The following is a 16,652-nucleotide window of genomic DNA, read 5'->3' on the forward strand; positions in this document are numbered from 1 at the left end:
GATTCTCATGGTGTAGTGGGCAAGAAAGGCGAGGTTGAATTTGGGCTAAGCTAGATCAGGTAATTGTGAATCAAGAATACATACGGATGTACCCTGCTACAAATGTTTTTATTTTGGCCAGAACCACTTTGGATCATTGTTCACTGCACGTTAGAATTTCAAACTCTAGATAGTTTTATGGACCAAGGCCTTTTTTTTCCCAACGCCTGCATAGTTCAAAGATGTGGTTGCAAAGAGTTGGGAGGAAGCTACAAAGTTTGATGGACTCTTGAATTTGGCTACCAAGTTGAAGCATCTGAAGCACACTTTAAAGGAGTGGAATCGCACTTCTTTCGGTACTATTTTTAATAATATTGCACATTGGGAAGATCAGATCATTCTATTGGAAGGCAAGGTGTTGCAGTCGGGTGATGCTGAGGATGACAAATTGCTAAAGGAAGCTCGTAAAGGTTTATATGATTGGCTTCATAGAGAATAAATTTTCATGGCTCAAAAGGCTAAGGCAAAGTGGATAAAGGAAGGGGATGCGAATACCAAATTTTTTCATGGTATGGTTAGGAATCATAGACGAAAAGCATGGATAGGTAAAATGGAGATGTAAGATGGGCAGGTACTTCAGTCCCTAGTTGCTGTGCATGATGGAGCAATAGATTTTTTCCAGCAGCTTTTGCAATTTGAAGGGCATAAAAGTGCACAAGAAGAAATATGTCAGCTTATACAACCGACTATTGCAGAGGAGGATAATTCCTTTCTGGTTAAGGCACCGTCCATGGAGCAAACGTGAGCAACAACTATGAAGTCCATTCTGGAAGATAGTAGTCCTGGGCTTGATGGATTTGGGTCTTATTTTTTCTCTCATGTTGGGATATTGTTGGGAAGGATGTGCTTAAAGCGGCCACGGAGTTTTTTTCAGGCGTTCCGTTGGGTTCGTATTATACTTCAACTTTTTTAGTCATTATTCCCAAAACAAAACAACCTAATAGTTTTGTTGAATTCCAGCCGATTAGCCTATTTTCGGTAATTTATAAGTGTTTTTAAAAAATTATAGTTGGAAGAATGCGGCCTTTATTATCTAGCGTTATTTCAGAAGAGCAAGGTGCATTCGTTAAAGGGCATAGTATTTTTGAGAATGCATTGTTGGCTCAGGAAGTACTGCGTAATCTAAATAGAAAGATGAGGGGAGGGAATATAATGCTAAAATTGGATATGATGAAGGCATATAATGGGTTGGAATGGAATTTCCTATGGGAGGCCTTAACTGCTTATGGCTTTTCAGATCAGTTTATTACTCTTCTAAAAAATTGTGTGCAGAATTGTAAGTTCTCTGTGATGCTTAATGGAACATATCAAGGGTTTTTTCAATCATCCAGAGGTATTCGGCAGGGGGATCCTCTTTCGTCATACTTGTTTATTCTAGCGGAGGAAGTGCTCACAAGGTTGGTTATGAAAGCAGTAGACCATCAGAAAATCAAACCTCTCTCAACTCCTAGAGTGAGAATGCAAGTATACCATTTACTTTATGCTGATGTTGTTGTATTCTTAAATGGGGATAAAAAATTAGTGAAAGGGCTCATGGAAGTTATAGATACTTATTCTATGTGGTCGGGACAAAAGGTGAATACGGATAAGTCTGCCATTTATTTCTCCACTCGTATTTCATATGTGAGGAAAAAAAGATTACAAAGAATCACCGGATATGGACATGGGAAGTTTCCTGCTACATACATGGGTATTCCTATATCCACTTCTGTGATTGGAGGGCATTGTTTTGATATTATTGTTAATAAAGTTTGGGCGAAGCTTGATGGTTGGAAAGGGATTCTCCTATCAGCTGGGGGACGTATTGTGATGATTCAACATGTACTATCTAGCTTACCTATCCATCTTATGTCAGTTATGGATGTGCCAAAAATGGTCATTAGAAAACTTAACTCCATTTTTGCTGGATTTCTTTTGGGGGGCACGGAAGAGCACAGTAAAAAACATTGGGTGTCTTGGCAAAAAATCACTAAACCAACACAAGAGGGAGGATTAGGCATCTGTGATTTACAGGAGGTGCAGAAGGCTATCCGAATGAAATTAGCTTGGAATGTACTCTATAGTAACTCCTTATGGGCGAAATTCATGAGGGAAAAGTATTGTAAAAAACATCACCCGGTTCAAGTAGTGGTTAAATGGAATTCCTCTCCCTTATGGAAGTCAATTGCATCATTTTTTTTGCTGTCATGGAGCAATCAGGTTGTAATGTAAATGAAGCACAAATTCCATTTTGGTGGGAGAGTTGGTCTGGCCTTGGCATTCTGGGCAAGCAGGCAAGAATTGTATATCAACCAAAATTGATTTTACTGGAGATGATTATTGGAACAGAGTGGCATGAAGAACGGCTTACAGAAATGCTAGGAAGAGAGAAGGCTCAGTATATTTGTTTGAAGGTTAAGTTGGGCAGGCCGGAGGTGGAAGATAAGGTGTATTGGAAGCCTTCAAACGATTCGAATGTCACTGTTAAAGCTGGATGGGAGTTGTGCATATCAAAAAATGAGGCAGTCATGTGGGCAAGTTCTGTTTGGGATCCTGTTATTCCTCTCATAATTTCTCTTATATGCTGGAAAGGATTATAAGGGGCTTTGAGTGTAGATACCAATATTCAACGCTTGGGCATTTCCTTATGCTCGGCGTGTGTATATTGTAAGCGGCCAAAGATTGAAACGATGGACCATGTATTAGGAGAGGGGGAGTTTGCCTTGCAGCTGTCAAGAAAGGCATCTGATATGCTGGAGGTTGAGTTTGAACAACAACAAAATTGGAGAGAATGGTTGTGGGCTTAGGTTTCTAAAGGAAGAATGTCTTCTCAGCTAGAACATCTAAGAGGCATCACGCCGGTTTTTATTGTGTGGATTCTTTGGATTCGCCGGTGTAGGTTGCACATGGAGGATAGAAAGATGTTGATCCAAGTGTGTTGGGAGTAGGTTCTGTTTTGGTTCAGGAACAGATCTATCAAAATGAAGAGGAATAGAAGATTAAATATTGCCCATGTTGATATCCTCCAAAGGTGCCAGATTCCTATTGTAAAGGTGCATAGTCATATTCAGCGGCCTTGTTTTTCATAGCTTGTAAAGGTATTGGATAAATAGTGATTTTATTTATTTTCACGGTATTCCTCAGCTAAAAGTGAAGAATTATTAATAAATCTGGGGAGGGGTCACTATTGGATAGGTGGCCCTAACTCTTTTTTTTTTTTTCTTTTTTTAAAAGTCGTTAATCCCCTCTCATATTCTCACTCTTCATACTTCCCCCCTTTTCTTTCGCCACCCTAGTCTACGCTCCTAACAAAATCCTCACTTTGACAAGGGTCCTTGGTAACTACATAACCGTCCCCGTTCAATGAGCTAGAAACAGCGGTTGGGTTTGCCAACAAACTGTCATATGTTACCATCACAGTCAATTTTGATCAAATAACTGCCGCTAGAGGCTGAACAACTGAATGTGGAGGAGGATGAGATTTCCCGAGCATCAGAGAAATAGTATTTTTGGCCGCACGGATCCAAGGTCCATACTGATCCTTAGAAGATTCTCCATGCAGAGTTGTCTTGGGAGGAAGAGGACACCCACTTGATGATACCACACCGAAAACAAAATCAAGGAAGGCGTTTGTATCGCAAAGAAATCTAGAGTGAATGACCCTGAACCACAACTGATCTCCCTCGTACAAGAGTTTTGTGTTACGAGCCTAAAGTTGCATTTGGGTAGTGAGGTGATCTTAGATATTTTGTGAATACTAATGAAAAAGTAATGATATAATATTGAATAGTAGTCAATAGTAATGAAAAGTAGGTAAAAAATAATAATAAAATAATAAATAGTAGTAGTGGAGTATTCTCACTACCTAAACTAGCCCTAAGTCAAGATGGGAAGGAATGTAGTAAGGGCTAAGGCATTTACTTATTTGTTTGGGGTATTTTTGTATTTTCATTTATAGTGTAGCAGTTGGGTCGTTATTTATGTTGAGTGGGTCATGGGTTGTTTGTAAGTCGTGGGTTATAGGTCTCAGCACTAGTCCGTGCGTTTAGGGATTAAGTTAGTTGAGGTTTGTCTATTTATTGTACTGTTTGATGAAATGAATTCCATTTTTTAGCCCAATTGATTCCGAGTGAATGTTGGAGGCCTGCTGGCTCCTTGAATTGCCAGTATACTCTTTATTTTAATTATAGAGATCATAAAAGGTAGTCTCAGAGTCAAGTTCCTGCGACATGGCGGAGGGAACTCGTATAGCTCAGCTTGCAAAGGTAGTGACCACTCCGGGGAGACATCCTCCTTAAAAGAGGAGTAGGATCGGCAACATGCATTAATGGAGAAAGTTTTAGTACAAATAAGTAACTTGGCCTCAAGCTATAATAGCTTGGTGTAAATGTCTACTAGATTTAATTCATGGGAAGGATCATCGGGTAACACTCATGTGAAGATGAGCTCTAATCCTCATTTTGATGGGCAAGGTGTAATTCAGGCAAGGACACTTTGCTTGGATTTTCCTCACTTTGATGGAGGAGATCCCATGAGTGGATTTTGAAGGTGCAATAGTTTTTTTCTTACTACCAAACACCAGAGGATCATAAGCTCTAGATCGCTTCTTTTCACATGTAGGGGAAAGCATTGTCGTGGTACAATTGGTTGATGGAGTCTAGCCCGATGGTCAGCTGGGAGGACCTCTTGGGCTCTTCACATCAGGTTTAGGCCTTCGGCATATGAGGATCCGGTGGGAGCATTTACAAAGCTGTGGCAAATGGGTAGTGTGGAGGAGTATCAAACTGCATTTGAGATCCTATCCGATAAAAATACTAGGGTAAGTGAAGAGTTTCGCATTAGTTACTTTCTTAAGTGGACTAAGAGCTGAATTGAGGATTATAGTTACCATATTTAAACAAACCACCCTCTTGGCTGCCTTTGGCCTGGCACGATTGCAAGAAGAAGAAGTAGGGAGGAGAAATCATAATTACCGTACCCCAAATGTCCAGTCCAGTTCATATCCAACCTCTGCCAAGCCCTCTTCCTTAAAACTACCTGGACCTAACCCCATACTTAGACTACCAACCCCTCCAATAAACCCAAAACCCAATATGAACCCACCTAGAAGAAATCCCTACCCCATCAAATGCATAAACCATAGTCAAATGCAAGAAATGAGAGAAAATGGATTGTGCTACTACTGTGATGAGAAATACCAGTTAGGACACAGGTGTAGTAGACCAAAAATTTATCTCTTAGAAGGTATGGAGTTGGTGGTAGATGCAAATGAAGAGAGGGAAGAAGAGGAGGCCTCCAACCAACCTAACACAGAGGCGATTCCAGCAATACAACAAACATAGTTGTTGGGCATTTCTCTACATGCCATAGTAGGAGCACCTTCACCTAAGACTATGAGGTTAGTTGGAAAACTAAATCACCAAACAGTTATTGTTTTGATCGATATTGGTAGTACGCACAGTTTTATAAATATAAATGTAGCAAGAAGGGCAAAACTATCAGTGGAGGGGAGCCACTTGGCAGTGCAAGTTGCTAATGGAGAGACCCTTCCTTGCCAAAGTTGCTGTAAGACAGTTACTCTTAAATTACAACATTACGATTTTGTAGCCAATATTTATTTACTAACCCTAGGAGGGTATGATATTGTATTAGGGGTTGATTGGTTGAGAAGTCTGGGTACTATTCAGTATTGTAGATTTAAGTATGAGATTTTTTGTTAATGGGAGGTACTTATGGTTACAAGGCCTTAAGCTACTCGAGAACACTCTAGAGGTAGACCCGAAGTTAACAAGGCTACTCTTGTGGAAGGAAAAGGGATCTAGATACAACTAATGGAGGTTGTCAGCTCCAAAGGAAGGGCACCTGTGGATCCTGCCATACAGACTATTCTGGGTACTTTCCATACAGTGTTTGCTGAACCCACTGGGCTCCCCCCTCCCCCCGGAGTCCTGACCAACAAATCCAGCTCCAAGGGACAGCCAAACCCACTTGTGTAAGGCCATTTTGTTATCCATACTACCAGAAGGAGGAGATTGAGAAATTAGTCAAAGAAATGTTTAAGGCAGGGATCATTCAGCCTAGTCAAAGTCCATATTCTTCATAGTTCTCTTGGTGAGGAAGGCAGATGACAGTTGGCGTATGTGTGTCGATTATCAGGCCTTAAACAAAGACACCATTAAAGATAAGTTCCCTATCCCAAACATAGAATTATTAGATGAATTATATGGTGTTGAATTATTTTCTAAGCTTGATTTACGATCAGGCTATCATCAAATCAGGATGAAACTTGAAGATGTTTCTAAAACTACATTTTGTACACATGAAGGGCATTATGAATTTTTGGTAATGCCTTTTTGGGCTTACTAAAGCACCATCAGTTTTTCAAGGGTTGATGAATGAGATTTTCAGGCCTTACTTAGAAAATTTGTGTTGGTATTTTTTGATGATATTCTCATATATAGCAAGTCAATTGGGGATCATTTAGGTCATCTGAAGGCTGTTCTGGAAGTACTACAGCACCACCAGCTATATGCTAAGGCTTCTAAGTGTGTTTTTGGCTATCGGGAGGTCAAGTACCTGAGTCACATTATTTCCAAGGAAGGAATCAAGGTAGATCCCATGAAGACCTCAACTATGATTGAGTGGCCTATACCTAAAACTACTAAGGCTTTAAGGGATTTTTTAGGCCTTATAGGGTATTACAGAAAGTCTATTAAGGGATATGGGAGTATTGCAGCCCCTTAACTGCCCACCTCAAGAAGAATTCTTTCACTTAAACAGAGGAAGCAAACCAAGCCTTCATAGCTCTCAAAGATGCTATGGTGACACCCCCTGTTCTAGGGCTACCGAACTTTTCCAAGATGTTTGTGGCGAAGTATGATGCATTAGGAAATGGGCTAGGAGTTATTCTGATGCAAGAATGAAGGCCACTGGCTTATTTGAGCCAGGCATTCAAGAGGAAGAATCTATTTCTGTCAATTTATGAAAAAGAATTATTGGCTTTAGTACTGGCTATTTGGAAATGGAGACATTATTTATTGAGGCATAATTTTAAGGTAAGAACAGATCAGCATGCTCTTAAGCACCTGCTAGAGCAGAGAGTAGGAACTCCCTTTCAGTAGAAGTGGCTTGCAAAGCTAGTAGGGTTTGATTTCATAATAGAATATCGGAGTGGAAGGGAAAACAAAGCAGCTAATGCATTATCAAGACTACCCATAGAGAATGAAGAATTACATCAAAAAGCTAGTAAGACTACACTCCCTGACATGGAAGCCAAGGTAGTGACTGCAGTAAAAGCTACTTGGTTGGAAGGGCTCTAGCAAGCTTATGACCAAGATCCCCAATTGCAGCAGCTCATTAACCACTGCCATCAAGGTGATCTTGATCCCCACAAGTATCACTTACGTGATGGTTTATTATTTTATAACGGAAGGTTACACTTGGGAACCCTACCAAAAGCAAGTGCTACAACAATTTCACAATAATCCCCTAGGGGTCACACAGGTACCCAGAAGACATATTCAAGGATTAAGAAATAATTCTTTTGGAATGGAATGTTAAAAGATGTCAAGAAATTCATTAAAGAATGTAAGGTGTACCAAAGAAATAAAACTGAGAATATCAAGCCTACTAGGCTCTTACAACCATTACCAGTTCCAAGCAAGGCATGGGTTCACATTAGTATGAACTTCATAAAGGGGTTGCCTCTGTCTAGGGGATACAATGTAATCATGGTAATAGTTGACAAATTCAGTAAGTATTGTCACTTCTTACCTTGGCTCATCCATATACAGCCACGGGAGTAGCACAATTATTCATGGATATTATATTTAAGCTTCATGGAATACCCCAAAGCATAGTCAATGATTGGAATGCTCCTTTTACTAGCCACTTTTGGAAGGAAATCTTCCACCTGAGTGGTACTAATCTACTACTAAGTTCAGCTTATCATCCATAGATGGACGGCCAAACTGAAGTGATGAACAAGTGGCTAGAAGGATACCTCCGATGCTTCTCAAGCGACAGACCAAAAGACTGGGCTAGGTGGCTTCCATTAGCAGAATGGTCTTACAATACCTCAGTGCACACCTCCGCAGGACTTAGCCCCCCATTGAAATTGTGTATGGCCAACCACCACCACGTCTCCTTCCATATGGGCCTGGATCTACTGCAGTGCAAGTAGTTGAAGAAGAAATGAAGAGTCATGATTTAATCCTCACCCTAGTGTGCGAAAACCTGCAAGAAGCTCAAACAAGGATGAAGTATTATGCCGACAAGAAGAACAGAGAGGGTGTTCAATATTGGGGACTAGGTATATTTAATGCTATGCCCATATCGGCAAATGACAGTGGCCGTGAGGAGAAATTTGAAGCTCTCTCCAAGGTATTATGGGCCCTTTTTTATTATGCAGAAAATTGGGAAGGTCGCTTATAAGCTGGATCTACTGGAGAACTCTAAGATCTATCCAATATTTCATGTCTCATGCCTCAAGAAGAAGCTTGGAGCTCAAGTGGTTTCTAACCCTAAGTTACTGTTGGTCATGGAAGATGGAACCCTAACTCCTAAACCAGAGAAGATATTAGAAAGCCGATTGAAGAGAAGAGAAAACATAGATGTTGCTGAGCTATTAGTCCAGTGGGAGGGATCGACAGAAGAGGATGCGTCATGGGTAGATTTGGAGGAGCTGGGGTGGAAGTTTCCAAACCTTGAGGGAAAGGTCTTTTGAGAGGGAGGTTGTGTTACGAGCCTAAGTCAAGATGGGAATGAATTTAGTAAGGGCTACGTCAGATAGGGCATTTACTGATTTGTTTGGGGTATTTTTGTATTTTCATTTGTAGTGTAGCAGTTGGGTCATTATTTATGTTGAATGGGTCATGGGTTGTTTGTAAGTCATGGGTTATGGGTCTCAGCACTAGTCCGTGCATTTAGGGATTAAGTTAGTTGAAGTTTGTCTATTTATTGTACTGTTTGATGAAATGAATTTCAGTTTTTTAGCCCAATTGATTTTGAGTGAATGTTGGAGGCCTACTGGCTCCTTGAATTGCCAATATACTCTTTATTTTAGTTATAGAGATCATAATAGTTTAGTGATATCCAATGCTACTTTGACGCTTAAGATTTGACCTTAACCAATTCCATTTTGATCCACGATTCCACATTAACTTGTTCCATTGTCCCAAGCAAGCCACCTATAAGCTCTCCAACCTGACAATTCATACACCCAAAGACCAATTGGTGTAATTGAACCCAAAAGCATTTCATAGTATAATGCAAATCAGTGTAGAAACAAGCCCATCAAAGTCTTTAATACAGAAAAGGCAATAATCAAACAACCAACCCTACTTACCTTGTGGAGGTCTTCTTTGTTGTCAAGTTCGATCACAAAAGCATTCGAACCCACACCAGAGAATCACGTAGTCCCCTACAATTGTCAAATATTGTCTATTGTGTTATGCACAGTTTCACTCGAAGTAACTTGATCAAAAACAAGGAACCCAAATAAACAGTATCTTTGTGGGAAGTATTTTCCATTTCCGATGCAGCAATTATCACATCAGAACGCTCCTCTTCAATTAACACCAGATCCTCATGAAGGCAAAAAAGTAAATCATCCATTGTAAACTGCTAACTTCTCATGCTGTGTTTGGTTCCCAAACTCAGCTGAGCTTAGCTGAATTCAGACTAACTTTAACATGAGTCTAACGTCCAAACACTCAACTCTCAAATTTCTAAACTCATCCCAACTCAAAACCTTTTTACACGTGGGACCCACAACCTTTTTCAATTTTCCATAAAAAGTACTAAATTCGTCTTAACATCCAAACACACTTTAAACTCAGTTTATATGGATTCTACATAACTCTCTACACTACTCACCTCACTACTATTTATAAAAAAACTCAACTCAACTAAGTTCAGCTCAACATTCAAATGTAGTTTTAGACTCAAAACCTAGATGACAAGACTTCGCAATTCGTAAAACATACCTCTTACCCGTTCGCACCAAGAGAGAGAGACCATTGCAATAATGGGACGGAGTTGGACTTTGTAGAGTTTATTTTTTTTTATTAAAGGAAATTATCAAAAATTATTTTTTATAGTTAAAGAATGTATAAATGTCGCACTCTTTTTTTAAAAAAGTAAATAAATATAAAATATATAATTAATTAATTTTTTAATAATAAATTCTACTCTTTCTACAAAAGAACGTAACGTTTGTATCTAACCTATCCAGCGTTACTGCGTACAAAAAGCATTAAGGGGATGTTTGAAGAATTATATAAGATGAAAATTCTGTAAATATTAGTGAAATTATTTGTAAATAGTAGTAAAATAATTTGAAATATTATGTTTTATAGGATTTTAAGAAATGAGGGATAGAAAGTTGAATAAAAATATTATAAAGTTATAATATTATTATAATATAATTTTTTAATGTTATTTTTATTTTGAGATTTAAAAAAATGAATTATTTTTGGATGATTCTACTAGGACCGAAGTCTCAACCGATAATCCTGACCGATAAGTGCAATTCCAATTTTTTTTTCTTTCCTTTTAAATATTTATTTTACAAAAATACATAAATTCAATAATATTCACTTCGTTAATTACTAAGAAAAAATTTTAAAAAAAAAAAGCATCGTTCAAAATCATTGGTACTTCATCTGTTCAAAAAGCATTACTCTTTATTTTTGTATTTATTTTTTTGAAAATTTAGAAAATTTATATGATTATGTAATTATTAGATAAAAAAGTTAAATATTTGATTGAAAATTATTTGTATTTGAATTATGTTTAAGAAGAAAATGAAATGAAATAAGATAAGATATAATAGTTTCAAACAAACTGGTCTTTATTTTTACAGATGAAATGAAATAAATTAAGATAAAAATTAAAAGATAAATAAAATATTATTAGAATATATATTTTAAATATTATTTTTTATTTTAAGATTTAAAAAAATTAAATTATTTATTTTATTTTATATAAAAATTTAAGAAAATTATAATTTAAGAAAATTTTAGATCCATTTAGATAATGACCTCATCTCACCTCATCTCATTTCGTATCATTTCAACTAATAATATTAATGATGACTCATCTCATCGACCAGCTTAATCACACCGAAACGTTCGTTTTGGACAGCATATTTAGAGCCCTCCAGGCCGACTGCTCCTCGCTCCAATCGCCCCACGGAACCGCCTCAAGCTGCAATCCCGCCGACAAGACGCTCCCCCACCTTTCCGACGAGCCAATCGGAGTTTAGCCATTAACACCCATAAGTTTGGGCCAACCCAAAGCATCTAAGCGTGAGGTAAATACGTGCGCCAATCGGAAATAATCCTGGTTCCAAATTATAGAAGACGAATTTTGTCTTATGTTCTGTGTATTTTCCTTTAATTCCTTCGTGTCTAAACAGAATGCGTCGAAGAATTTTTGGGTCTGGGTTTTTCGATTAGATCTTTGGTGGAGAGCATTAATTTCTTCTTCTTCTTTTTTTTTTTTTTTTTTTTTTTTTTTTTTTTTTTTTATTGTCCTTGTTTCTAATATCGGTTGCACATATAATAGTTGAAACATGATTACTCTCTTCGTACCCGCTTGTATTACAAATATTCTATAGATATTGAAGTTGTTTTAGGAATGAGATATTTGCAAAATGGATACGCTGATTTGGTTGTTTTGTTAACAATATTAGTGAAAAATTGTGCTAACTTCTTCAGTTATCGTTTTGGTTTCAGGGTATTACAGACCGGCTGGTTTGTGGGTTGAAATTTTTATAACTTAGGGTTTATTTTTGTGGGCTTGTATCGGTTTAACAATGTCGGTGACAGCAGGTGTTAGTGATACTATAATTGCAATTAGGGATAAGCTTAGAGGGAAAATTGGGCAAACAAAAGTTAAAAGATATTGGCCTGGTAGAGCTCCTGAATGGGCTGAGGATGTTCTTGAAGATGGGGATATCCAGTTGGATAGGGTGGCTGCCCTTGAACGAGCGTTCCCAAGTCATGATGACTCACATATTGTTAAGAAGGATGATGCTAGGCTGCGACGTTTGGCTGAGAGTAGGATAGATAATCGTGATGAAGTGAGAGCTGATCATCGGCGCATCCGACAAGCTGAAATTGTTTCAACAATTGAGGAGGAAGCTAGAAGGCAGGAGGGATTAGATCTAGAGGAAGAGGACGCAGATGCTTTAGAGGAAAGGAGAAGAAGAATTAGGGAGAAGTTGCTTCAGAGGGAGCAGGAAGAGGCTGTACTTCCAGAAGAAGAAGAGGAGGAGGTAGAAGAAGAGGAGGAAGAGGAATCTGAGTATGAGACCGATTCGGAGGAAGAACATATGGGAATTGCAATGGTTAAGCCTGTCTTTGTTCCTAAATCGGAGAGGGATACCATTGCTGAACGCGAGCGTCTTGAAGCTGAAGAACAAGCCCTTGAGGAATCAAAGAGGAAGAGACTAGAGGAGAGGAAGGTGGAGACAAAGCAGATCGTGGTTGAGGAAATTCGAAAAGATGAAGAGATTCAAAAGAATATGGAAATGGAGGCAAATATTGCTGATGTTGATACCGATGATGAAGTCAATGAGGCGGAGGAGTATGAAGCTTGGAAGGCAAGGGAGATTGCTAGGATAAAGAGGGATAGGGAGGATCGTGAGGCAATGTTAAAGGAGAAGGAAGAGATTGAAAAGGTGAGAAACATGACAGAGGAAGAGCGAAGGGAGTGGGAGAGGAAGAATCCAAAACCTGCTCCACCTCCAAAGCAGAAATGGAGGTTCATGCAGAAATATTACCACAAGGGTGCATTCTTCCAGTCGGATACTGATGATCGCATTCCAATTGCTGGGACAAATAATATTTATCAGCGTGATTTCTCTGCTCCAACTGGAGAAGATAAGATGGACAAGACAATATTGCCCAAGGTCATGCAGGTCAAGCACTTTGGCCGTAGTGGAAGGACAAAATGGACCCATCTGGTCAATGAGGATACAACTGACTGGAACAATCCGTATGTTCTCTACCTTTTGAATTATTTTTATGCGGATCTCTTTTAGTTATTTTCCTTTTATTTCCCCTTACATAATAATGATATAGGTATGTCAATCTGCTTCTCTGCTGACTCAGAATCGAGTCGTTATTACTCACTTTTAGATTTTAATTGTGTATGAGAAGTCACCATGTTCATACACCAGTTTAGATTTTTACATAGTAACACGTATTTATTTTGGACCCTTAAAATGGTCCAAAATGCGCAGATCAGTTACATCTGAAATTTTATAAATATGGTGTTTCAAAAGAGCTACTTTTTGATGTAGTGTAATCTAGATACTTGAGCTGCACTTTTGTATTATATCATCTAAAAAATATAAAATGTAAGCTTTTCGGCATATTTAAACAGAGGTAACTTAGTTTTCTAGTAAATTTTGAAGAAAACTGTTTTGAGCTTTTGTCTTTTTAGTTGGAGAGATTGCTTTCTTTTCTTTACCCACCCCCACGTTTTTTTTATAGGATTGTATTTTAACGTTTTTAGATGTCATCTGTTGTCTGTATTACTTTTTCCTTTTCCATGGAACTTTAATTCTATTTTTTTTTCTCAGCAAGTAATAAATTCATTCCAAAACAGAAACTGTTCCATACAACAAGAAAACAAAAGAAAAGCAACTAAACCAAACACAGAAAGTTAATAAAACAAAAACAAAAGAAAAACTGTAATTCTATTTGTTTGGGTTGATTGTATTTTACTGAAAATGATACTAAAACTAATGGAATTATATCATTTCTATGTGCTGCTCCAATATCTCTGTCATATAGTATATTCACTTTAGATGTCTCTTGTGCCACATAATTTCATAGAAAAACTAGGAACACCGGAAAACACTGTTATCTCATCTGTACTTTTCTTTTTTTGGAGAAAGGATAGGTCAATGAGATTTCTTGTATGGACCTTTGTTTTCTTAATTAGGAATTAAGGAAAAAGCAAAACAAAAAAACAAAAAGAAAGACAAATGAATCAATCAGGTTCTTAGGCTTTTGCTTATGACTTGAACTTCATGAACTGAAATAGGGAAAATAATACTGTGTTTTGTCTATAGAACATAAAGATGCAATGTATATTTTTTGTAAAAGATGTTCCCCTTGATGTTAGAGAAAGTGGACAAATGACTGTCACTATTAAATTGCAATTGTGCCCCCATTTAAATATCTTGTTTCACTTGAAGGATTCTGAGTTTTTCCATACTCTTGCCATCATCATCTGACCCTCACCATGATCCACCACAGCCCACCTGCTGTTCCACCTCCAGCAACTTCCCCTCCAACACTGGCCACCTCTAAATTCAGTGATTCTAGTTTCAATCACATTGTGGAAGAAAAACAAAATGTGGAAAACAGGACTAAAATTAGCAACCTCTTTCATCTCCTAAAATCTAAACTCCCTCTTTCTCCACCCATCACCTCCTTATTTTGACACACCGATTGCGCATGAAAGAAAAAGGAAACAACTTGTTAAAGTAGGTCTTTAAGCTTTTGTGAAATCTTAATAAACAAAACTGACCATCCATCACAAGCTCCACCTCAAGGGTAAAACTGCTCCCTCCTCACCAACATCATCATGACCATTGTGAGCAATTTACAGTCCAACTAGATTGATTGTAAGTACCATATCCACCCATGAACCAAATGAAGTTCTTTAGATTAGATAACAAGAGTAAAATCCACAATAATTAACATATCTATGGAGCATGTTGTTTCAGCAAGATATTAAAAAAAAAAGAACAGAATGCTAAATTCTTAAAATCTGAAAGAAAAACTAAAAAGGCAACCCACCTTTTTGTTTCTCTTGGTCCCAAAGCGTGTAAAGGTCCAATAATTTTCACTGTAACAAAGCTCAGAGGAGCTTACAACCTGCCAACTTGTATGGTGCTACTGAACCTATGAATTGATCAACAATGGTGAACTAAATGAAGGGGTTTTTGTTGAGCTCATACTCGTACAAGAGTGTGCCTAGCATGGACCCCCTACGACCATATCAGCGTCCTGCTGGCTTTCTTTTATCCTTAAACCTAAAGTCTCTTCTCTCTCTCTCTTTCTCTCTCTCACTCTCATACACGCACTCAAAATCTTCCATTCTATCTATTTTCATTAATCTCTCATTTTCTAGTTAAATCTATCATGTGCATAACTCATGCTATATGTCTATTGATTGGTACTCCAAAGTATAATTGAATTAAATAAATGTGACAAACTAAACCACAGGGAGCTCTTTGTTTTAAGGGCAGACCATAGGGAAGGTAGAGTACATAATTGCCCCTAAAAAATATTGGCATCTTGAAGTTAGTCCGAGGTTGTAGTGTATGAACATCTTGAAGTTAGTCCTAGGTTGTAGTGTTTTTCATTCAATCTACCATGTGCATAACATGCTATATGTCTATTTATTGCTACGCCGAAGTATAATTGAATTAATATATGTGAGAAACTAAACCACAGGGAGCTCTTTGTTTTTAAGGGCAGACCATAGGGAAGGTAAAGTACATAATTGCCCAAAAAAATATATTGGCATCTTGAAGTTAGTCCTAGGTTGCAGCATTTTTCGTACTTGCACTATCGGTCATGGGAAACATGAAGTGTATACAATACTATCTATCTGTACATGTTCCAATTCTCTAATGGCATTTGGGCCAAATTGCTCCTCCACATCCCATAAGAATGATATGCGGAGGTTAGGGTTTGTTGTCCCTTTGCATGCTGCTCCTTCGAATGTGAAACAAAACTTAATCAGCACATTTTGAAGATTTTTCTTTTTTTTTTTTCCTGTTGTTTTGTTTTTGTTTTCTGTCATCTTCCCGCTCAGATTGCTCTCTCATGCAAATTGTGCCATACACATGGCAATCCTTGATCTCAAATGTTTGTTTTATGTTTAGGTGGACATACAATGATCCTCTTCGAGCCAAGTACAATGCAAAAATGGCCGGAATGAATGCGGCTATAGCGAAACCCAAAGGTAGCAAGAAATTGAAGGATTGGGAATCTCATTGATTTTCAAGCGCATATAGAAAGCATTCCAGTCAATTTTAGCAGTCATTATGTTGGGAAAATTGAATGTTTCTTGGTTATTAATTTTGTAGATACACGTATGCTTCTCTGTTATATTGGAAGCAAACTCATGAGACAGCCGAGAATAGGTTGACTTTTGTGGACAGAAAGGCACCTTAAAATATTTAAAGATTTCTATATGGAGGGGGGGATCCCTGCTGCCACCCTACAGTCATTGTTCTTCCCCCCACCCCCCCCCCCCCCCCCCCCCCAGAGGGTCTCTAAAAGTAGTTTTGATAGCTTTTTTTCATATAAAATACCACAAGAGGTCTTTTAGAATCAAAAGTATAATACTGGGGTTTCATAACCTCACTTTCATAAAACCAGAATCTTGAATTTTCCTTAAAATCTTCATTAGTTAATCTCTTCTCTCTCTTCATGACTTTTCATCTTCTATTCTTGACGCTTCTCGTCGGAAATAATTTCTAATCTCTCTTTACTCTTTTCTTTTTCATTTCTATTCCTTTTTTGGAGCATCTTCTATTCCTGACGCTTCTGGAATAATTTCTAATCTCTCTTTACTATTTTCTTTCTCATTTCTATTCCTTT

The 16,652-nt window shown here is 37.9% G+C and overlaps 1 protein-coding gene across 1 annotated transcript; it reads left to right on the forward strand.

Annotated features, from left to right (window-relative positions):
• Positions 1–11,143: 11,143 nt before the first annotated feature.
• LOC121243658 (microfibrillar-associated protein 1-like) lies at positions 11,144–16,295 on the forward strand. Its single transcript, XM_041141782.1, has 3 exons — positions 11,144–11,332; positions 11,757–13,020; positions 15,932–16,295. Exons 2-3 carry the CDS (start codon positions 11,837–11,839, stop codon positions 16,044–16,046), a joined length of 1,299 nt encoding a protein of 432 aa, XP_040997716.1. The 5' UTR covers positions 11,144–11,332; positions 11,757–11,836; the 3' UTR covers positions 16,047–16,295.
• The last annotated feature ends 357 nt before the right edge of the window (positions 16,296–16,652 follow it).

This window comes from Juglans microcarpa x Juglans regia, chromosome 8D (genome assembly GCF_004785595.1).
Source record: "Juglans microcarpa x Juglans regia isolate MS1-56 chromosome 8D, Jm3101_v1.0, whole genome shotgun sequence".
Lineage (NCBI taxonomy): Eukaryota > Viridiplantae > Streptophyta > Magnoliopsida > Fagales > Juglandaceae > Juglans > Juglans microcarpa x Juglans regia.